Genomic DNA, 23,975 nt, shown 5'->3' on the forward strand with positions numbered 1-23,975 from the left:
TTTCAAATAAATATAATATACTTTCAGATTCGGACTGCACGCACAGTTCACTGTTATTAACAAACTTGATATAAAAATTGTTCATACAATCGAGGTTTATCTGATATAGTGATAGTTATTTCCATTGACTAGTATATGTCGACTCGATATAATCCAGTGAACTTACAAATTTGCGAGCTAAAACAACACAAAGTTTGCCACATCTGCTTCATATCTGGATATTTTACTGACTTTAGACGATAAGGGCCAACTAACAAACAAATTGTATGACAAACGAAATGAATTCAGGTTTTTCAGCGTCAATTTTCCTTATCTATGAAGTCATACTCCGCTATCAGGCCATCTTTAAAAAAAAATTGCCCTCTCCCAACTCAGGGTAAAAAGAATTGGGTCGGTGAGTAGGTGGGAAATTTTTTTTTCCTCAGAAAATTTCAACATACATGTTGAGGGATCAGAAAATTTAGGAATAAAAAATTTCTTTTCGCTTAGGTTAAAAAAAAAGTTTTGAGTAGGACCATTTCTAGCCAGTCGGTCGGGAGAGGGCAAACAAACATTTTTTTAAAGATGGCCTTACCTGCATATGGTGTTTTTGTCTCTCAACTTATTCAATACTCAAGTATGTTTTGGGTAACATCAATTTTTATACCGAGACAGGCTACCGTCAAATTTGATGTTGGAGGGCTTTTAACAACTTTGTTTAAAGTCAGCATTTCGTAAGTTTTATGGTCGTTGTAATGTTTTTTGTTAGCAAAGATAACGTATCATTGTGTCGTATGTCGAATTCTATGTAAAGTTAACATAATGTTCCCTACAAAAATTAAAAAAATTTCAATATAAATTTGTATATGACAATTATTTGCACATTTTTTTTATTTCGCCCAATCAACGCTCAGGTCGTGTTAAAATAAGACCCTGAAGAAACTATGAACGACTTATTGCTCGCTTGAAGAACTTCTCTTGAGTTCCCTGACGATGCCACTCACGGATCCTGTGAGCCACGATTTGCGTTCTTTTCTATCTATGAGTCTTATTAAACAGATTTGAGACAAACTCCTACCGGCTCTTTAACCTTTAATAGGGAACGGAAAAATTTTGGTACAGGTCGGTGTACTCGGGACGGCTTTCCGATTCCCACTGATCATCCAAATCAAATTCAACAGGATATATAACAATGTGGCATGTGTAAAAATGACCTTTGGAGATAAATAGATAAAGGTTTTGACACTTGAGTAAACCCTTAAAATAATCGAGGGCCAGATAATCGTCCTTTTGATGTTATTTAACTGAAGATAATTTAGCAATATCAAACGATGACAGGTGTTTAACCCAATTAGCTTGGATTATCTGAAATCGCCGATATTTCAATTCAATAAAGATTAAGAGTAGTAAATTCATCAAAGAAAAATAATCTGAAAAGCTTAAGAATTTAGAAAGAGTTGTTCTAAAATCACAAAAGAGTAAATCAATTTTAGAAACTAGAAAAATCTCTTATAACAGTTAACTTTTCATCGTGATAATCTGCCCTCTACAAAAAATTAGAATTTTTCAATTTGAATTTGTATATGACAATTATATGAAATGATATCTCTGGTGTTTGTCTGAAGCAATACAATAAGTGCAATAACGGTAACTCTAACTTTACAAATGTTCTGCATTAAAAAAATCCAGGCTTTGTAATAACAATATTGTGAAGTTTGGTTGTCTAGGTCGTATGATAAAAATTAATCTTCATTCATCAGAATCTGCTAGTTACAGTTATCTTGTTATACACAAGAACTTACCGTTCCATGTAATATGAAGAGAAAATTCGGGATTTATTCCCTCTCGCATTTAATGTTCCGAATGACATTACACGTAACGATGACGCCCAAAAATACCGAGCACTTCCGTCCCAGCTGCTGCACATCAACAAAATTTACCCTAGATTGGGGTAATTTAATCAAAATATTTACAAATCGGGGGCACATAAAAATTAAATGGAAATATGAAAAGGAAGAAGATTGTGTAACAAATTTATTGAAGTATGCATATTCCATGTGTTCTTATACTTTAGATAAATAATCAGGCGAAGTTTAAGCGAGGCGAGGCAGACGACGAGAAAAGAGTTGCAAGCCTTGTTTCTTTTTATGTATCAGTCGAAAACGATATATTTAAAAACAGCTTATAGAGACAAAAAAGTTACATTATTGATAACATAAAGTGCATATTAGAATACAAAAATAGGAAAAAGGTGATTCGACCCCAGATTTAAAAAGAAAAAATGGAAAGGGGGGGGGGTTCCATACCCCAAGTGCCTGTGTATTAACGCAGTAATTAGAATGTAATATAAGAAGATTGATATGTAAACTGTAAGTTGCAAATTAAGAGTTCGAATATAAAATTAACGTCATCACAAGCAAACTGAATATTTTGGTAGTACGCAGCGATGCTGTAATGTTTTATGTTCTAATTCTGATTAATAAAGAGTTTGATCTTAGTAAAATGCAAGGATTTATGCTGAAAACATAACAATTTCGTGGCATAATGCTAATTTCTATTCAGGCGACACAATTTCTATTCATATCTCTTTATCTGAAGTGAATGCTTAAAGTTATGAATTTATTTTGGAAATATGAATCATTCATATAAATTTGAATCAATTCATGATGAAGCATTTGTTGACAATGGTATTTGAAGAGCGGGGCAAATCGTAAAACAGCAAGGAAATTTGGGAACCGATCTGAGTTATGTCAGTTCCATTTACAAATAAATCGATTTATACATGTACGTTTTTGCTCCAGTGGCAAAACATTGCATTTGATGGAAATATATGATTTCAAATAAATATAAAATACTTTCAAAATCCCAGTGCACGCAGAGTTCAAAATTGATATAAAAATTGTGCATACAATTGAGGTTTATCATATAGTAATGTGTAAGATTTATTTTCGAGGTAAACAATATGTCCATAAAATTTTTACTAAATCGACATAAACAATAAAATGGGAAGTACATTCAAATACATTTAATAGTGCAAGGATTCGAAAATGTTTGCTCATCTTGGATAAAAATATTTATTGAGCCTTCCTGGTGTGTTGTATATAGATTATTTACTGGACAGCTGTTCATGACTAAAGGTCTATGAATCGATAATATTCATTGGATGTAAATATACAGCTATGCACCTCTAATATGTTATTCACACTGTGTCTTACAATATGCAGATTGAAGGGCGTTATTCAATCATTTTTAAGCTAGAGCTCACCCGGCACGGGTAGGAAAAGTGTAGATATTGATTAAATAAAATGTTAACCGAGGCACCCCCTGAAATTTAAGATGGCAAATGTCATCCCTTCACTCCTTTTATATGCAGTAATTAGATATTTTCAAAACATGCTAATTTCATCGATTTTTGATTTTTATTTTATTGAGTGTATTCAGACACACCTAGAAAAACACAAAACCCAACCATCCTGAAACCAAACACTTTTGCTGCTACTTCGACAAAGTCGACCAAGAAAAAATTCTGAAAAACAGTTTGTAAAAGCGAATTTTCTGACCAAAATTCAGCTAGGAATTAATAAAATTGTTAGATGATGAAGAAACGGGAGGTCGGCGACACCCACACAGGGCTCGCAAAGGTGCTCCTGGACAGGTTTGTTGATACATGTTATCATTTCTCATTTCTCCATCGCTTTCAAAGAAAAAAAATTTAGTGTAAACTCAACAAAGATAAACCTATGATATATAAATATTATTGCCATTTAAAGCGAGTGCAATTTTTAGTGTAACTGTTTAGAAAATATTTTGTTTGACGTTTTGCCGCGATGATTAGGTGGTTTTCTCTTTTCGGCCCCCAATACACAAAACGTCAACATTTACACTTTTAATTCTGTAAAATTCCCCTACAAAAAATACTATAGTTAACTATAGTTTACTATAGTTAACTATAGTGAATCAAAGTGTCAAAGTTATAACTATAGTTAATCACTGTTTTCAAAGTGATCACTATAGTGTCATAGTGATCACTATAGTAAATCAAAGTTTTCAAAGCGATCACTATAGTGTCACAGTTATCACTATAGTAAATCAAAGTTTTCACCATAGTAAATCAAAGTTTTCATAGTGATCACTAAATTAAATCAATGTTTTCATAGTTATAACTTTAGTTAATCAAAGTGTCAAAGTTATCACTATAGCAATTCAAAGTGTCAAAGTTATCACTATAGTAAATCAAAGTTTTCATAGTGTCAAAGTTATCACTATAGTTAACTATAGTTAACTATCGTAAACTATAGAAAACTATAGTATTTTTCTGTTAGTGTCGTCTTAAAGCAGACCACAATGTCCATGATTAATAATTTATCGGAAGAAATATATTTTGCTTTTGAGAATTGCATTTACCCCATATTTCATTACGATTGTAAACTCTACAGGTAGGCACGTGCCAATTAGAATTCACGTGGTACAAATAAACAGATTCTTAGATTGTTCCAATTTGTACGACCCTAAAGTTTCCAGCAGATTTTAAATATTTTAATTTTGTATCAGGGGAGAATATTTGCGTTTATCAAATTGTTGGCATCAACTTGCAAAAAGCACATGATGTGCAGCTGTACTGTCGCTTTTAGAATGCAAAGTTAGAACTGATCCTTCAAACTTCTGCTTCAAATTAATCATAGAAGTATTACAAATAACCATTATTCAATGTAATACACTCATATTTTTTGATAAATGTGCTTTAAAACATTATGTTTTCAATTTCAGAAAACTCAGCAACAAAGAAATTGTCTCTGCTGTCTACACATAAACCCAATGGAATGGCAAAATCGATGGTATTAATATAAGAAAGGAACTGTGCATCCTTGTATAGGATGTGAATGGAATATGGAGATAACGAACAGTATTCGAGCTCAAATAAGTTTATTTGTACAGTCTGCTATCAGAATTTGAGCCTTACTGACCGTAGTGATGTTCACTGGATTAAAAGTGTCTTTGGTAGTAGAAGGATGACCGGTGTATCTAAATTGGACTTTCCCTGTGTGATTAACCACCACTATAGCTTTGGCTCCATGATCAAATACACAGATGTCCAGATTTTTGTTCTTACATATGAACTTAAGACATACATTTGAATACAAAGGCTTTCCCTGATCATTAAAAATTGAAAGCTTTATTTTTTCTGCAAGATCATAGTAACGGACTATTTGTGTTTGTTCTTTTTCCTCATTGAGCATAGTAACCAGGAGGTCTTCAGAGGAGGTACTGCAGACATGATAAGGTATCCATCCCTGTAGTCTGATCCCTTTATTTATCTCTTTATTCCTTACAACATTTAAAGTTCTTGCTTTAGGATCAGTATAAGCAAGATCTCGACTCCTTGTCACTGCTGTTCCGCATGATGTGTCCCCTGACTTTTAGTAGTTTGCCCTGGAGGTTGTACAATTTCACGATTTTGCCATTCCCAAGTGTGAGTAGATTTTCATCGCTAACACAAGTGACAGAGAATAGTTTATCATACTCAGTTTTGAAAGTAATGATCAGCTTTGGTGCATCAAGCAGTGATTTTACTGGAGAGGAGGCAGTTTCGCATATCCTTGCTTTGTAGCCATGTTCTGTTCTGAAAGATAACGGTTTTAAGAACCAACACAATTGTAAAAATTCTCCTTCAAGTTTTAGAGGGGTAAAACCTGGAACCTTGACATTCATCTTTTGTAGCGTTTTTAAAATTCCCCCGACTTTATCTCATAAGACAGAGAATTTGATTCTTCATTTGACTGTAGAATTTTCTCAATTTCAATGATTGTTTGAGATGAAAAGTCAATTTCTCTTTTATATTTAAATGTTTTAACAGTGTCTCTATGTTTGTTTCTCATTTCCCGAATTTTATTCTTTGTTTCATGATAGAAATGCCAATTTCTCTGTACCATTCTTCTCCATGGGTTGCACGATTTTTTATTGAGTTTTTCGTAATTTCATTCTATGCTCACTGACAGCTGGGATTTTAAATCAGAAACAGTTTCCTTACATGTTGAGATAACTATTTTTGTAATCATATTTTCTCCTTTTCCAATTTTTTTTCTTAGAGTTCACTTAGTCTTTTAAACTTGTAAAGAGATTCCTCTTATGTTTCTCAGATGTAACACTTTTAATTTAGACATACCGGAATGTTACAGTCTTCACAGTGTGCTTCACACGGCTCTTTAAAATGGGTTTTACAATGAGGGTACACAATCTTGGATTTCTTTAGATACAGGGGCATCACATCATGTTTTCTAGAGATATCAGAAATGTGTTCTCCTACACAAAGTTTACACAGATTCACTAGACAAAAACTACAGGACATCTGTGCCACATTATCTTCACAAAGATCACATCGGAGGATGTCCTGGCAACTTGATCGGGGATTCATTTTGGAGTTGTAGTCTTGCTTTATTTTTTGTAATACAGTATAATTTGTTTACCATATGTTAAGTAAGTTATTGTTTTTATATAAACACATAAATCCTAAGAAAAAAATACTTTCACTTTCCTTTATATTCTTTCAATATTTAAGATAAAACGTTAAAAATCTTCCTGTTTTATTATCTGTTTTATAAGAATTTTCACATGTATCCTCATGCAACTTTTTTTATGAATATGTTTTATTTCCCCTTTTATCTTTATTATTATTCTTTATGCAATAGAAAACAGGTGACTAAGTTTAAATCCATGTCTGTTATACTTGTAAGATGTTTGACCTTGATTAATTTCAATGGATTAATTAAAATTTACTATTTGTATGTTAATCCTTTAGTATAAGTGTAATAGTTTGATTAAATTCATAGTCTTTTATTTAATCCACAGACGGGGCGGCTCCAAATATACACCCCCCATACCCTTCAATTAATAATATATTTTGTAATATGTTAGATGCAAGTGTGGATTAGGTAAGGCAGTGTACAATAGGTAGGCTAATGTTTGAATTGTACTGTGCAAGATTATTTCGTTCTTACCACTTATCATGGAAAGTACTCTTTCAAAATATATGAAGAATATTCGAAAATCACAAGCTTTTAGATATATAGCTCTTTTACAGAATATAGAACTGTTTCAGTACTTGATGTTTTTATATACTTTAATATGCTTTTAGATAAAGTGCTTTTTTTCTTGAAAACAATATTCATGCAGGTTGTTAGGTGTATCACAGAACATGCGAATGAGGAAAATCGTAAATAAATATTTTTATTCGAACTGTACAGGAACCTTTCAGTCTGTTCGGGTGATCCAGGCACTCTTTGAATGCTTTGGAGGTCACTCCAAGGTCAACCTTAATGTTAACCTTCCCTTAAAAACATTATCTAAGTGTCTTCTTTCTGGTGTTTATTTTTTTGAAAAATGATTTGGTCATATGTATTCTGTTGATTTTGTGTGCAATTGATTGGAGAAAATTCTGGATGAAAGAATGTCCTCTGACCTGGAAGTTACAAGCTGACATATTAGGTTAACCTTAAAAACCATTTCAGATTGTTAGTCTATTTTAGTCAATTAACATGCTATTAGCTTTTTATCATGTTGATTTTTACCATCTGCTTAAATCATGTGAAAAGTATTTCTTGTGATTGAAATCAAACTGAAACTTTCAATATTTACATAAAGTTGAATAGAGTTTATTATATATTATATAATGATAATGTCAATGATATGATAAATACATTATATTAAAAACAAACTCGTTTATCTAAATTACACACTGTTGGGTGATAAAAAGACTTTTAGTGTAGTGGTTGACGCGTTTAATCTATCATCTGTGAAGCTCAAATTTTTCTCTTTTTTTTCTTTTTTTACTTACCTTAAAACATAACTGAAAATAATTTTTTATCATTAAGTAAATAAATAAAATGATTAAATCAAATGTGTAAGAGACGGTATTGACAAGAAGTTTTTGAAAAAATTTATTAAAAAAACATTATGAACTTTTGAATTGAAAATTACTTTTTCTCTAAGCTGTAAGGGGGGTTGTCCTCCTTTGTACGTATCCATTCGTTCAGTTTGCTTGGTTCATGTGATGAAAATCTTTTGAATGGAGGTCTTGTTTCGTTAATATAAATAAAGGCTAGTTCCCAAAGCCTTATGTCTCAAAATTTATAAAACATAAAATAATTAGTCTTGAAAAAAGGTCAAAGATCAAGGTCGAATTGAAAATAACGCTGATGTGTATCAACATGCCTGAAGACAAGCAGTTTGCTTGCCAAATAGCAAGAATTTACCTATCAAAGGTCAAAGAAAATATGTATATTTGTACTATAGTGTATAGTATAGGTCAAAGTTCAAATTTAAAGGTCACGAGATCGGTATCTCTGCTAGTTTGTAAAAGCTTTTCTTTCAAGCAATAAATGTACATGCACTTGCGTATCGAAAACTCCAAATGCAGGTGTTAATGGGAATTGAACACACAGATTTGAAGTTAATTTTTTCTAAAATTTACATTAATTATTATGACTTGTATCTTGCTAGAGTATTTCATGCTAAAATATAATAAAAGCGTGTTTAAATACTTTTTATCTAGCGATTATTAAAGCTAAGAATTTCGGGACGCATTTGATTGACACATAGTACCTTGGTACTTTATCCTTAATACTTAAGAAAAGTAGAAATTTTACTGTGTATTAATAAAAAAAGATATTAGAAGTATAAGGCATGCAGAAAACTTAGAGCAGAAAGTTGAGAAAGCAAAACCAGCTCACTAGTATTGTTAGATAGCGCTCAGTGATGTGTACAGAGAAAAAAATGATCACATCCGGCCCAAAGACCATAAACTGAGAATAGACGTAAGTCAAAATTTTGATTTTTAATATCTTGATTTTTATTTAATGTATTTGCTTAAAAATTTGCAATTCTATATAACATTTAAATTGAAATATATGATAAATATTTTGTTTCATTATCAAAATAATTTCAAAGTTATATTGGTTTGAAATTTTGACTTATAAGTCTACTCTCAGTTTATAGTCTTGGGGCCCGGTAAAATGTTAACATTACCAATAACAATATCATGCCTTATTTACAAACACAGATGTTGTTGTCACTGAATTCTAAGAATATTCATGTAAGTTCAATTCATTAAACTGAAATTATTTTTTAAATAAACATACAGAAATTTAAAATGTAAAGAATGCAATTGTGTCCAGGTCCCCTTAAAAGTATACTGGTGCATAAATAATGATACTTTAGAAAAGAAAATTTGAAGTTATCACATTTATCATAGTAGTTAGTTTCCTATTAATGTCCTTCTCTAATGAAATATCCAAATATATCCAAAGGTAAAAATGACTATGAAGAAGATACATATAATCAACTGTTGAAGTATCTTTATTTGAAACATTAATTTACAATTTAAATCCGGAAAAGGACGACCAGTTTTCGTAAGCAAACTTTCCATGGTCACCATGTGTTCTTATCCAGACTTTATCATTCTTCTTCATTTTTATTATAGCTGATGAAGATCCGGAAGAATAGTGAGAACTGCCTGTGGTACCGTCCACATGATTATAACCAATAATGTTACCATTGAGGACAATTTCTGTGTGAAAATACTTTCCAGTTGTTGTAAGAATGGTCCACGAGAATGAGTAGATACCATGCTCAGGTGCTGTAAATTTACCTGTGATACCGTCATAGGCATTTCCAGTGTTTAGTATTATGTTTCCAAATACAACAACGGAACTCTTTCCAAGATTCTCTTGTCGTTTAGACAAAAGTGTATTAAAAGCAATGATATCTGTTCAAAGAAAATGTAATATGTTACGTTTTATACTCAAAACTAAAAATTAACGTACATTTTTTTTAAATTTCGTACGCATGGCAAATTTTTTGGAATTATTGATCAGATATCAGATATAATCTTACCTACATTCCGTTTTACACTTGTTAATATAATATTATAGATCAAAAAGTTTCTGATATGAACGAAAACACTAAATGAATATTTAATATAAGATTCATACATTTTTTTATGTTAAACATTCTAGGAAGAGAATAGTAAAATTTATAAGTAATTAACTACTTTTTTCTGTTCCAGAACAGTTCATTGTTTTATATCCTATTCCTTGACATACGGAGTTGTACTTGTTGAATTTACTGATGAAGTCTTGATGGGTTCCTTTTGTACACACTTCAACCAATATGCATAAAAGGAGAAGCGTTGTTTTCAACATATTTAACCTATTGAAAAATATTTGCATAAAATATTCTCTTATTTAAAAACTGATAATAATATTTTCATATAAGATTTCTAAATATTCTAGAAAATACTTACATATTTGGAATATGATTTAATTTTTTATCGTTATTCACAGTATTGTCTTTTTCATCAAATGTTCCGCTATATATACTATTAACACAGTAATTAGAATGTAATATGAGAAGATTGATATGTAAACTATTTTCTTTGCAAATTGAAGGCTCGAATATAAAGCGAACATCCTCAGAAGCAAACTGAATATTCTGGTAGCACGAGTCGAAGCTTTTAGATAGTTTTATGTTCTAATTCTGATCAATAAAGTGCTTGATCTTAGTAAAATGCATAACTCTAACAATTTCGTGGAATATTGATGATTTCTATTCAGGCGACAAAATTCCTATTCTTACCTTTTTATCTGATGTTAATGCTTAAAGTAATGAACTTATTTTTGAAATATGAATCTTTGATATCAATCTTAATTAATTTATGATTAAGCATTTATTGACAATGGTATTTGAAGATAAGGGGCAAAGTATAACACAGCAAGAAAATTAGAGAACCAATTTGAGTTATGTCATTTGAATCAGAAATGTACAATTAAATCGATTTATACATTTCTGCTCCACTGGTACAACATTGTATGTGCTGGGAACATATGTTTTCAAATAAATATAATATGCTTTCAAATTCCCACTACATGCACAGTTCAATGTTATTAACAAAACTGATATAAAAGTTGTGCATACAATTGAGGTTTATCATATAGTGATGTGTAAGATTTATTTTCGAGGTAAACAATACGTTCATAACATTTAAACTATATCTGACGTAAATGATAAAATGAGAGGTAAAATCAAATATATTTAACAGCGCAAGGATTCGAAAATGTTTGCTCATCTGACATAAAAATATTTATTGAGATTTCCAGGTGTGTTGTATATAAATAGACTATTTACTGAACAGCTATTCATGATTGAAAGTCAATGGGCCATTATTCAAAATAGCATTTGTACAGTACATGTACATTTCTCAAATATCATATTTGTCATACGATAACATTGTCTTTAAGGCCGATTAGTATTTAGATACATTTGCAGTAGAGAATATGTAACAACAATAAAATGCTTTCTTTAGTTATTAGTACGGGAATAAATGTTGCAGAAAAAATGCATAATCCGCGTTTATATTTATATCTGTAAAAATAAACATGTAAAGTAGAATTGAGTATGTTAAAAATTATATCATTAAAATGTACATCATTGTATGTTTCATCGATAGAACAGCTACTGCTCAAGAAATCTATACAGGTCGTTTTTTTTTTTTGGCGGCTTTTACTGATCGATTGCTTTATATAAGAAATAAAGGAGATAATATTCATTGGATGTTAATATATAAGTATACATACCCTCAAATGTTATTAAGACTGTGTCCTTACAGTGCGAGTAAATATTAAAGATATATAAATTTATGACTGTTAAACCCATTCTTGTATCCAATGCGGTATCCAATGCAATCATCTACATGTAATAATAAATGATATTCATCATCATTTTTATCTTGTGGTTGGTCATGAACAAAATAACTCTGTAAAAATACATTCTGATTTAACACATAAATACTCATATAAAAAGGATGATGGAGTTGTTCATTGAAAACATCTATGTGCATATAATCTTTGGTGACCAGGTCCTCTATAAAATGGTGCACTATTTAAATTTTGTTCTACTCGACAGGTTTATTAATACATATTATCATTTCTCATTTCTCCATCGTTTTTAAGGAAAAAAATCACTGTAAACTCAACATAAAAATACACCTGTAACATATAAATATTATTGCCATTTTAAGAACAAATTTTAGTGAAACTGTCCTGAAAATATATATTTTGTTTGACGTTTTGCTGTAATAACGTATGATTTGGTGGTTTTCCCTTCTCGGGCCCCAATGCACAAAAACGTCACCATCTGCACTTTTAATTCTGAATTCGTCTGAAAGCAAATTAAAATGTTCATGATTAATAATTTATCGGAAAAATTCTGCTATTTTGCTTTTGAGAATTGCATTTACCCCGTATTCCATTATAATTGTAAACTGTAGGCACGTGCCATTTAGGATTCAGGTGGTACAAATAAACTGATTCTAAGATTGCTACAATTTTTACGACCTAGAATTTCCGGCAGTTCTAATTATGTTAATTTTGTGTGAGGAGAAAATATTTGTGTTGACATCAACTTTATACCTTATTTCCTTATGACAAATTGGGTGAATATGAATGAAAAAAAAAAACAACACACGTTTTGCAGCCGTACTCTCGCTTTTAGAATGCAAAGTTAGAACTGATCCTTCAAACTTCTGTTTCAAATTAATCATAGAAGTATAACAAATAACATTATACAGTGTAATACACTCATAGCTACTTATAAATCTGCTTCAAAACATCATGTATTTAATTATTTTTCTCTTGACCAAAAAACTCAGCAACAAAGATATTGTCTCTGCTGTCTACAAATAAACCCAATGGAATGGCAAAATCACAGGTATCAATAAAAGAAAGGAACTGTCCATCTTTGTCCAGGATGTGGATAAGACTATTTGTATAGTCTGCTATTAGAATCTGTGCTTGACTATCTGTAGTGATGGCCATTGGATTGAATGCTGCTTTGGTAGAAGGATGACCAGTGTATCTAAATCAGAGTTTTCCTTCCTGATTACCCACGACTATAGCTTTGGTTCCATGGTCAGACACACAGATGTCCAGGTTTTTGTTCTCACATATGAACTTAAGGCCTTTATTTGAATACAAAGGCTTTCCCTGATCATCAAACTGAATGCTTTGTTTTTCTGCAAAATTACAGTAACGGACTACTTTTGTTTGATCTTTTTCCTCATCGTTTATCTCTACATTCTTTACAACATTTAAAGTTCTTGCTTAGGATCAGTATAAACTACATCTCCACTCCTTGTCACTGCTATGCCACATGGTGTGTTTCCTGACTTTGCTTGGATTGACTTTAGTAGTTTGCCCTGGAGGTTGTACAGTTTTATGATTTTGCCATTCCCAAGTGTGAGGAGATTTTCATCGCTAGCACAAGTGACTAAGTATACATGTAGTTGATCATACTCAGTTTCTAAGGTAGCGGTGCATCGTGCCGTGATTTGACTGGAGAGGAGACAATTTCGGATGCCTTCGCTGTGTAGCCATGTCTTGTACTGATAGATTACGGTGATAAAACTTCATTTAACTGTAGAATTTCTTCAATTTCAGGCAAAGATTGTCTGACATGAGAAGCCAATCTCTCAATTATGTTTAAATGTTTCAGCAGGGTATCTCTGTGTTTGTTTCTCATTTCCCGAATTTCACCCGTTGTTTCTATGATAAAAATGTCAATTTCTCTGTGCCATTCTTCTCCATGATTTGTAACATCTTTTATGAGTTTTTCGTATTTTCCATCTATCTTCAGTAACTGGGATTTTAAATCAGAAATAGTTTCTTCACATGTTGAGATAATCGTTTCTTGTATTCGTATTTTCTCTTTCTCCAATCTTTTTTTCTTAGAGTTGACTAAGTTGTTTAACATATGTTAAGTCATTGTCGTTCTTTACTCCTCACTAAAATATTAACAGTAGTAAAGAAGAAACTTCAGGAGTAATGTGCAACAATATATTCGAAAAGTGGTGTAAATCAGATGTGGATACTTAAAAATTCCAAGGAACTTTTGGAAAATTTGAAATCACAAAATTTAACCAAAATCAACAATGTAAAAACTTACGACTTTTCAACTTTATATACAACCATTCCCAACGATCAATTAAAGTCCAGGCTTTTTGATATCACTAACAGCTGCTTTTTCAATAAAAATGGAACTCGTAAATTTACTTACCTTGTCATTGGTCATTTGCAAAATTATTTTGTTAAAAAACATCGCAGGTATGTTAAGGCAGTACCCAGATCATATTTCGGCGAATTTAGACTTTTTTCGTAAAATGTAAGATAAATAAATCATAAAAGCCATGGATTAAACATTTACTATTATTATCTATTGTATAGACGTCATTGAGTCTTAGGCTAAAAGAAGCACTCCACTACGACGTCATCACGTGACGTCTATAAATAGAAAAATTGCCTTAATGAAAAAGTGAAAAGTTCAACAAGCTTTCGATAGAAAAAAAATTATGTCTCAAAGTATACGGCTTAGTGTTGAACTTTTGCAACTTTGTTGTTATAGAACGACAGAGGAAAGGCTGATCGGGATTTCAAAGCACTGCCTGTGTTCATTATCAGAAACCATGATAAGAATATATCAGCATACCTGATTCTTAATCTTTAATTCCTTATGAATCACACATGACATTCATGGTATATGCTTTAAAACTCCCATTTTATATATTTGTTTACATGAATTCTCGTCACGTTTAATTTTCACTCGGCAAATATTTGATCAATTGTTATGACGCCATGGGTTTTGTATTGAACCCCCGTGATAAATACTTAGGTATTTATACCAACCAAAAACGACAAGATTTGGTTTATATTATGTTTTTGAATGATTCTATTCATTTCTTGGACCTGAAGTTAAACTTTAAATATAAATATTAAGAAATCGTTATTTCTAAACTTCACGTCATACAGCTTACTATGACGTCATATTGTAGAGGCAAGTAGGATATCTCTGGGTGTAGCCTTAACATACCCGCGATCCTGATTGTACACACAAGTACTCTGAAGTTGATATCAAAAGATGCTTGAGTTTCTGATTGAAAATATGTATGTGGTTTTTGGAGACCAGGTCTTCCAACAATCTATTGGAATTTCTAAGGGTACCAATTGCGCCCCGTTATTAGTAGACCTTTTTTGTATTCATATGAAGCAGAATTTGTTCAAAATCTTATACGTGAAAAGAAGTAAACACTTGCTGTGGCCTTCAACTCGGCATTTAGATATATCGACGACGTATTGTCAATTAATAATGGTTATTTCCATTCTTATGTCGATACGACATATCCCGGTGAGTTTGAAAGAAAAGATACCACTGATTCCGACACATCTGTTTCATATTTGGATATTTTATTAGAAAAAGACGGTAATGGTAATCTAAGAACCAAGCTTTATGATAAAAGTGATGACTAAAACTTTTCAATCGTCAGCTTCCCTTACTTATGCAGCAATATACAATGTACCTTCATCACCTGCTAACGGGTTTTATATCTCTCAGTTGATTCGACATGCAAAAGTATGCTCTACGTATGAACAATTTCTAAAACGAGATGAGTTATTGACAAACAAGTTAATGAAACAAAAATATCAGCAGTCGCGTTTAAAGTCGTCATTTCGTAAGTTCTATGGTCGATATAATTGATTTTATGAACAATATAAAATAATCTATGACAACAAGATTATATATAAGTTTTTTTTATTGTATTTTTGTCATATTGTTTATTCAACTTAAGCATCTAGAGTTTACGCGCACTTAATTACCGGAAATAAAACATGACTCAATGCGAGTAAATTTTAGCTGTCAGCCGCAGTTAACTCTGAATCATTCTGCATACCTAGGAATGCGCGCTTTTAATTGTTTTTTTTTTGTGGATGTCGCCCTGGGTTTTTCCAGGGGTCTGCGTCGTTCGCGGCATTCCTTGATTTGGCTGCTCGCTGCAAGGACGATTTAAAATGTATAGGCGAACCATAATTCTTTTACATTTGTTCTTTAATCTTGATACTTATTTTGCATTCATTATGACCTGTCGGGTATTAGTTTTTGGTCATTCCTTCATTCGTCGTCTTGACGAATTTATCATATCTCACAGAGAATGGAAAAATTTATCACCAGATGCTGGGCAATTTCATATTTGTTTTAAAGGAATTGGGGGTGGAACTGTCCGGCCGGGTCAAAGATGTCTGCAAAAACCTTGTTATATTTAAAATATCTTAGAGACGTTTCGACCTCAGGTGCTTTTTTTGCAGGTCGGAGGCAATGATATAGGAGTTGACTCGGATCCTGCAAAATTAGCGCGCGATATATTTTCTTTCGCCTGTTTTATCGTTCAAGCTTACAACGTTAAGCATATCATTCTTGGTCAGTTGTTGCGAAGGTTTTCTCGCCGTTGTGGGAAACTCTTCAACAACATTGTTTACCAAATTAATCAACATATTGAACAGTTATGTCGAAACAATCCAAATATTACCTTTTGGCACCATCGCGGTTTTTGGCAAAATAGCAGATCACTTATGCTCAGTAATGGTGTGCATTTAAATCCATTAGGAATGCTGAAATATACAAAGAGCATTAGATCTGCCATTGGTATTTGCCATAGACGTGGATGTTTTTAAGTTGTTAGCAATATTGATACAGGGTATGAACACCCTAGCAGGATTATGTAACATTGTGCAACATTAATGATGTTGCTCATATATGGTACAGTATTCAGAACAATTGTCTGACCCTAGACTTGTGTGCTGCTTGGTTATATGTCACAACGATTGTTGTGTGTTCACACCTTAACTGTAATTATTAGCAATTGTGTGTGTGTGTGTTATTTTTTTTTTCCATTGGTTTCTCACGTTACTATGCATAAATATCCTGATATAGGTGAGCCTTGTTTTGTGGTTGCTCACAGGTATACACAACAGGAGAAGCATACGTGAGTGTGGTTGCACAATTGCATTGTGCTTTTGTCCATCATAATTAGTTAGATGTATTAAGTATAATGCATCTATGGTTGCTCACATTCCCACAATGTTTTATATTTTGTGTCGTGAGCCTTTTATAACCTTGTAGCACACTGTTCTCGGGTCTTTTATTCTCTGAATATTACCTATAATCTTGTTATTGTTATAGGTAATGGATGCTTAAGAATTGAACAAAACTTTATTTGATTGTGCCTACACTTTGTTTAATTTAGGTAACCATGCCTAGAGGGAAAAAACGCGTGCAGGTGGCGCGGCAAGACCAAGATGTCACAAACAGTTCAAAACGAGTGCGTTCTTCGAAAAAGACAGTTCCACCCAATGAACCTAACCAACGTTTTCCGGAACAACAAGCATCCAATCCCTGACAATCTGTACAGTTACCCTCTGCAGACGAGATTGCAGCAGCCCTTCTTAAGAAAATTCAAAACCCTTCTGATATTAATCAGCCTGTCACTTCCACCCAGTCTGTTTTTACAACTCCTCGCATCGACCATCCAACGGCACAAACTGTCACTAGCCAACCACCCACTAATTCGCCAGATCTGGTATCCTTACGATGAGCCAATCTGTACCATCAACATCATCAGTGACATCCACTGCTGGCAATAGTTTACCATCTGTTAGTTCCGTCGAAGGTAGTACAACAATGCCTGTAAATTTTAGCAACATTTCTATTGTAAAAAATGCTTTATCTTTGGCGTATCATGTCAGTGACAAACTTAGGAATGCTGTTTTTGATGACGTATACGTAGATTTCGCTGCCTTGTTACCACATGTCAAGCAACCTGACGAAGTGCATGAAATTTCGTCGGGCGTAAAGCTTCTAACTAACTGCCATTCTACCCCTATAAAAACATCATTTAACGTCCATCAGTGGAATAATGCCTTCGATATTTACATGTCTTTGTACATCACAAAATATCCATTTCTTGCTTTAGACCTCATTAAGTACGGAAACAACATTAGAAAAATATCACTAGACTATGGTTTCCAGGCAGCGAAATTCTACGATGAAGAATTTAGAAAACTTCGTCAAGTTCATAAGTTTGAGTGGTCGGTTATACATGATGAGTTGTGGCGGGTGGCAACAAGCCAGAACAAATCTGGAATTTACAGCCTCTCCTCAAATTCAAAGCGCGTCAAAACCCCCTTTCAGGATAAGATCCAGCAGCGACCAAACAATAGCTACCCAAAAGGTTTCTGCTGGAGATTCTGCAGTACAGGGCAGTGTAGTTTCAAAGAGTGCAAACTCAAACATCTGTGCGTGCACTGTGGCAAAAAACACGCGACCGACACCTGCGGCTCTGCGAAAAAATCACAGAATTCCCCAAAATCTCAGAACACCAGTGAAGTGTGATAGACTGGCGTATCACCTTAACAGGTACAATCAGATTGACAGAGATTTTTTAGTTTCCGGTTGTAGCAATGGCTTTTGTATTGGTGCAGCACCTTCTGTACAGTCAGTTTTTAAATGTAGAAATCATAAAAGTGCTATTGACAACCCTGAAATTGTCTGTGATAAAATAAATAAGGAACTAAGATTAGGACGATACAAAGATCCCTATGATCAACCTCCATTTCCAAATTTTGTCTGTTCGCCATTAGGTTTGGTTCCTAAAAAAGAGATAGGAAAATATCGTGTCATACATGACTTGTCCTTTCCTAAAGGAGAGTCAGTTAATGATTCAATTCCATGTGAGTTTTGTTCCGTTTTTTACGAAAATATAGAGACTGTTATAGGTTTAGTACAATCACATGGTTTTAATTCGCTTATGGCGAAAGCAGACATTGAGGATGCTTTTCGTTTACTCCCTATTCACCCTGATGATTATCATTTACTTGGCTTTGTTTGGGAAGGTAAATATTACTATGACACATGTTTACCTATGGGTTGCTCATCTTCCTGTCAGCTCTTTGAGAAATTCTCATCAGCACTCCATTGGGCTTTATCACAGAACTTCGGGGTAGTAGGCATATCACATCTTTTGGACGACTTCTTCTTCGTGGGTAAACAAAATACTAGTGTTTGTGCACACTCGTTAGATCAATTTTTGAAATTATGTAACGATATTGGTGTACCTATTAAGGATGAAAAAACTCAGTTACCAACGTCTGCACGTTTGCCAGAGGATAAAATTGCTAAAATATCTTGTCTTTTGCATACTTTTAAGAGGAAACGCAGTATTTCTTTGCAAGAGCTCCAGTCATTGATTGGTTTATTAAATTTTGCCTGTAGTGTTATTATTCCAGGCAGGGCTTTCCTACGTAGATTGATAGATCTAACAATCGGTCATTCTTGTCCTTCATATATACCGCATTACGCTCAATGCTGAAGCTATGTCAGACTTGCATGCCTGGTCTACATTCATTGATAATTTCAACGGGAAGTCCTGTTTTTTATTTGATAGATGGGTTTCATCAGATACAATTAAATTATATTCTGATGCTGCAGGTGTGCATGGAGGATATGCAGCTGTGTTTGGTAGCAAATGGTTAACTGGCGAGTGGTCAAACGATATGATGTCTTGTCATATTACTGCCAAAGAATTGTTTCCTTTAGTGTTAGCTTTAGAATTGTGGGGACATTATTTAAAAAACCATAGAATATTATTGTTTACGGATAATGCTGCGGTTGTCGATATCATCAATAAAACTTCATCAAAGAATAAAATAGTCATGAAATTGGTAAGGCGTTTTGTCCTAGCCGCGTTAAAATATAACATCTTTTTCCGAGCTAAACATATCAAAGGCAAATATAACATAATTTGTGATATGCTTTCTCGCTTTCTTTTTCAGAAAGCTCACAAATTGGTACCATGGTTGGCCCCTTGTCCAACCAATATTCCAGATCACTTCTTGATAGTTTAGTTACATCCCTGTTAAATGCATCATTGTCATCTGCCACAGTTGCATCGTATAACAGATTTATTCAAAACTATATGCAGTTTTGTAACATTTATTTTCCTGGGTGTCAGGCGTTTCCATCTTCCCATGTTATGTTGACTCAATATATAGCCTATTTGTTTTTGAAAGGTTATAGCCCATCCACAATTTCAACACACATGTCGGCTATTAGTTTTGTCCACAAGGCTAACAGTCTTATCGACCCTACTAACAATTTTTTGATAAAGAAGATTTTGAAAGGTGCGCACAATATTAGGGGTTCCGTGGATTGCAGACTACCAATAACAAAAGATATTTTAACAAGATTGATTTCATCAATTCCATATGTCGTGTCAAACTGCGATAACCAATTGCTAATAACTGCAATGTTTCTGTTGGCTTTTTACGCATTTTTAAGAGTAGGCGAGATTACTGTCAAGTCGTCGTCGTCGGAGTCCTCAGCCGTTTTACAATTTGAAAATCTGTCCTTTGAATGGGACAACTCATCATTATTGGGAATGTCAATAATACTTGTTCACTATAAACATAGTGACCTTCACCCTAGAACTATTTTTATCCCAAGGCAAAGCAATAACCAGGCTTGCCCAGTTTTTGCACTTTACAAATACGTGGAAGCATTCAATCACACTAAAGGTCCCCTGTTTCAATTTAAATGCGGATCTCCTATTTCACGTTCGTTCTTCAACTCGGTTCTTGGATCAGCTGTTTCATTTATAGGTCTGGATAATAGATTTTATAAAGGTCATAGTTTTCGTGTAGGAGCAGCCACGTCTGCGGCAGCAAGGGGAGTCCCGTTAAGTGTCATTCAGAATATGGGAAGATGGAAATCAGATGCATTTCTAAAGTACATTTGCATGCATAATTTTTGAAATACAACAGAGCCATTTTTTGAATTTCTGATTATCCTTTTCCCTAGGATATGGGTTAGCATTGCCCACCAGCGGGGACCATAAATTAGCTTGCTGGGTCAGCACTGCCTGCCATTTTTAACACTAGTACTACGTATTTAATATGTTTATGTTGGTTTTAAGGCTGGGTCAGCACTGCCTGCCAGCAGAGAAACTTGTAGATGTACCTGTACTCTTCTTTGGTCAATATCGGTTTACATCAGCAATTTTGAACATGTGGAGAAATGTTTATCTTTGTAATCTGGGACAGCATTGCCTGCCAGCAGTGAAATACTTAAATGTATTTCCTTGTGTGTGTACCTATTAAGTGGCATTCAAAATTGCCTCTAAATGATTATTACGATGTTTTACTTGTAGATGTACATTTATCACAGGTTGGCTCAGTTTAAAACTCGTAAATGCTTTTTGAGCTTTAGTTATGAAAATGTTTACTTAGTTATGAAAGGTATTTTCGCTTGAATTATTCTGCATATCGCTTTTTCTGTACAATTCCTTTTTAGCTACATTATTATTTTATTCTATTCTAGTTTTTATTTTATTTGACTCGTCATGTCTGCCAGAGTCCTTGGGTGGGGGATCCCCTCTTGCAGAGGTGATGGGTGGCAACATTATTTATCCCCACCTTTGCGAATCTATGTCATTTATTCAATCATATCAAATGATGCATTTTCTAAATGCTAATTATATAATATTCAATAATTTGAGTAATGTACTTTTGTGAATAAATGACCTTTTCACACAATATGGGTCTTATGTCTATTTTACGCAAAACAAGCTCGGACTCTGGCTGTTTATAATGTAGAAGTACATTGGTTGGCATAAAATGACCTTGTCAGCAAATACAATTTATCTTAAGTCAAATGCTGACTGACGTCTTTCATACTAATTGTGAGGCCATTATTTACACACTTATTTACACACTTAATTGTAGACGGATTTTTCCGTTATCTCCCGATCATAACAAGGAGCACACAGCGGGTGTGGCCGGTCGGCAGGATATGCTCATTCCTCCATGGCACCTGATCCCACCTCTAATGTTTTTGCTCTGCTCTGCTCCATAATTTGTATTGTTTAAAGTACTTTTGAGCTTGAATACTGTTCGTTATCTCCATATATTTCATTCACAGACACTGTTCAATAAAAAGACTAGTTAAGACGTTTAGAATGACGCTTTACTTTGAGCTTTGAGGAGAATTAGAATCATCTGTGAAGCTCGTTTTTTTCACATACCCTAAAATATAAGTAAAAATAATTTTTTATAATTAAGTATATAAATAAAATAAAGAAATCAAGTATGTAAGAGTGGATAAAACATTTTTTGAAAACTTAAAAAAAGAGAACTTTTTGAATTAAAAAATAGTTTATCTCTAAGCGGGGAGGGAGATTATCTTTCCTTGTACACCTCCATTCTTTCAGTTTGAGTGGTTTATGCAATGAAAATCGTTTGAACGGAGGTCTCGTTTGGTTATAAATATCTATTTTAAACGCTAATTACCGAAGTCTTACGTCTCAAAATTTATAGAACATAAGATAAGTAGTCTTGAAAAAAGGGTCGAAGGTCAAGGTCAAATAGAAAATAACGTTGATGTTTATTAACACGTCTGAAAACAAGCAGTTTGCTTGCCAAATAACAAGAATTTACCTATCAATGGTTATGGATATGTATACATCTGTAATATAGTGTGTAGTGTTGGTCAAAGTATAAATTTAAAGGTCAGGAGGTCTTTATTTCTGCTTTTTGATTAAAGCTTTCTTTTAAGCAATACATGTACATGCAATTGCGTATCGAATCAACTTCAAATGCATGTGTTGATAGTTTACTGCTACATAAATAAGGGTAGTTGACGATAGAAAATTTTGAGTCATCACATTTATTAAAGATATTAGTAGTTATTTTGCCATTAATGCCCTTCTCTAGTAAAATACATGTATCAAAATATATCCAAAGATGACGATGACTATGAAGAAGATATATATATTCAACTGTTGAAATATCTTTATTTGAAACATAAATTCTGTTACAATTTAAATCCGGAAAAGGAGGACCAGTTTTTGTAAGCAAACTTTCCATGGTCACCATGTGTTCTTATCCAGACTTGATCATTCTTCTTCATTTTTATTATAGCTGATGAAGATCCAGAAGAAAAGATCGAACTGCCTGATTCGCCGTTTGCATGATTATAACCAATGACATTACTATTTTTAACAATTTCTGTGTTAAAATATTTTCCAGGCTGTGTAAGAATGGTCCACATGAATGAGTAGATACCATCTTTAGGTGCTGTGAATTTACCAGTTGTACCGTCATAGGCATCTCCAGTGTTCAGTATTATGTTTCCAAATACAACAACAACATTCGTTCCAAGATTCTCTTGTCGTTTAGACAAAAGTGAATGAAAAGCAATGATATCTGTTCAAAACAAATGCAATATGTTACGCTTTATATTCAACAACAGAAAAAACAGGCATTCTGAGAGTATTGCATTAGGAATACAAGTCCCCAACTGGCAAGTGTAATCTGGTTCCGTTAAAAATTGAAAATGCCATAACTCCGTCAAAAATCAATGGAGCGGAACGAAATGCAAACTTGATCTATAACTTATCAAGGTAAAGTCACATACAAAAAATCAGCTCAATATCTGCAAGCGTTTAGAAAAAAATTGCAGAAAACCCTGGAAAAATTGAAAAGGTCTAAATCCCGTCAAAATCGATGAAGCGGAACGAAATGCAAACTTGATATGCAACTCATCAAGACACACTCATATACCAAAATCAACTCAATATCTGCAAGCGGTAAGAAAAAAGTGCGGAAAACCAAATGGGACAGACGGACAGACAGTCAGATAGCTAGACGGACGGACAGACACAGAGGGAACCTATAGACCCCTCCGGTTTCACCGGTAGGGGACTAATAACATACTTTTCTCAAATTTCGACGCATGGTAGATGATTTGAAAATATTAATTTTAAAAAATCAACTTACCTACATTCTATTTTGCGCTTGTTAGTATAATATTATGTTTCTAAAAAGCTTGATATAAAATTTCTGATATGAACAAAAGCATTCAATTTATATTTAATATAACATTTAAACATTTTGATATGTGAAACATTCTAAAAAGAGAGTAGTAAAATTTCTAAGTGATTAAGTACTCTTATCTTCTTCAGAACAATTCACTGCTTTATATCCCATTCCTTGACATACGGAGTTGTACTGGTTGAATTTACTGATGAAGTCTTGATGGGTTTCTTTTGTAAACACTTCAAGCAATAT

At 33.2% G+C, this 23,975-nt stretch overlaps 2 protein-coding genes across 3 annotated transcripts; both read right to left on the reverse strand.

Moving 5' to 3' along the window:
• Positions 1-9,347: 9,347 nt before the first annotated feature.
• Positions 9,348-10,284, reverse strand: LOC133186159 (heavy metal-binding protein HIP-like). 2 transcript variants are annotated; one of them, XM_061321431.1, is made up of 3 exons: positions 10,277-10,284; positions 10,025-10,182; positions 9,348-9,739 (listed from the first exon to the last, which is right to left on the reverse strand). In XM_061321431.1, coding segments are annotated over exons 1-3 (552 nt in total). In that variant the 5' UTR covers positions 10,279-10,284. The 2 variants fall into 2 exon arrangements, with proteins under 2 accessions (XP_061177415.1, XP_061177414.1); XM_061321430.1 differs by having other exon boundaries at positions 10,022-10,182.
• A 12,435-nt stretch (positions 10,285-22,719) lies between these two features.
• On the reverse strand, positions 22,720-23,975 carry LOC133185635 (heavy metal-binding protein HIP-like). The gene is made up of 2 exons (XM_061320946.1): positions 23,855-23,975; positions 22,720-23,111 (listed from the first exon to the last, which is right to left on the reverse strand). The coding sequence occupies exons 1-2, from the start codon at positions 23,892-23,894 to the stop codon at positions 22,720-22,722; spliced, it is 432 nt and encodes a 143-aa protein (XP_061176930.1). The 5' UTR covers positions 23,895-23,975.

This window comes from Saccostrea echinata, unplaced genomic scaffold, assembly GCF_033153115.1.
Source record: "Saccostrea echinata isolate AGI-Se365-2 ecotype Australia unplaced genomic scaffold, CSIRO_AGI_Sech_v1 ptg000012l, whole genome shotgun sequence".
In the NCBI taxonomy this organism is placed as follows: domain Eukaryota; kingdom Metazoa; phylum Mollusca; class Bivalvia; order Ostreida; family Ostreidae; genus Saccostrea; species Saccostrea echinata.

Excerpts from the sequence above, each read along its gene's own strand:
- LOC133186159 (XM_061321430.1), bottom strand. Across the intron at positions 9,740-10,021 it reads TTCTGGAACAGAAAAAAGTA|ATATCATTGCTTTTAATACA; the intron begins GTTAATTACTTA and ends TTCTTTGAACAG.
- LOC133185635 (XM_061320946.1), bottom strand. The coding sequence starts at position 23,894 with ATGGGATATAAAGCAGTGAATTGTTCTGAAGAAGATAAGA. Across the intron at positions 23,112-23,854 it reads TTGTTCTGAAGAAGATAAGA|ATATCATTGCTTTTCATTCA; the intron begins GTACTTAATCAC and ends TGTTTTGAACAG.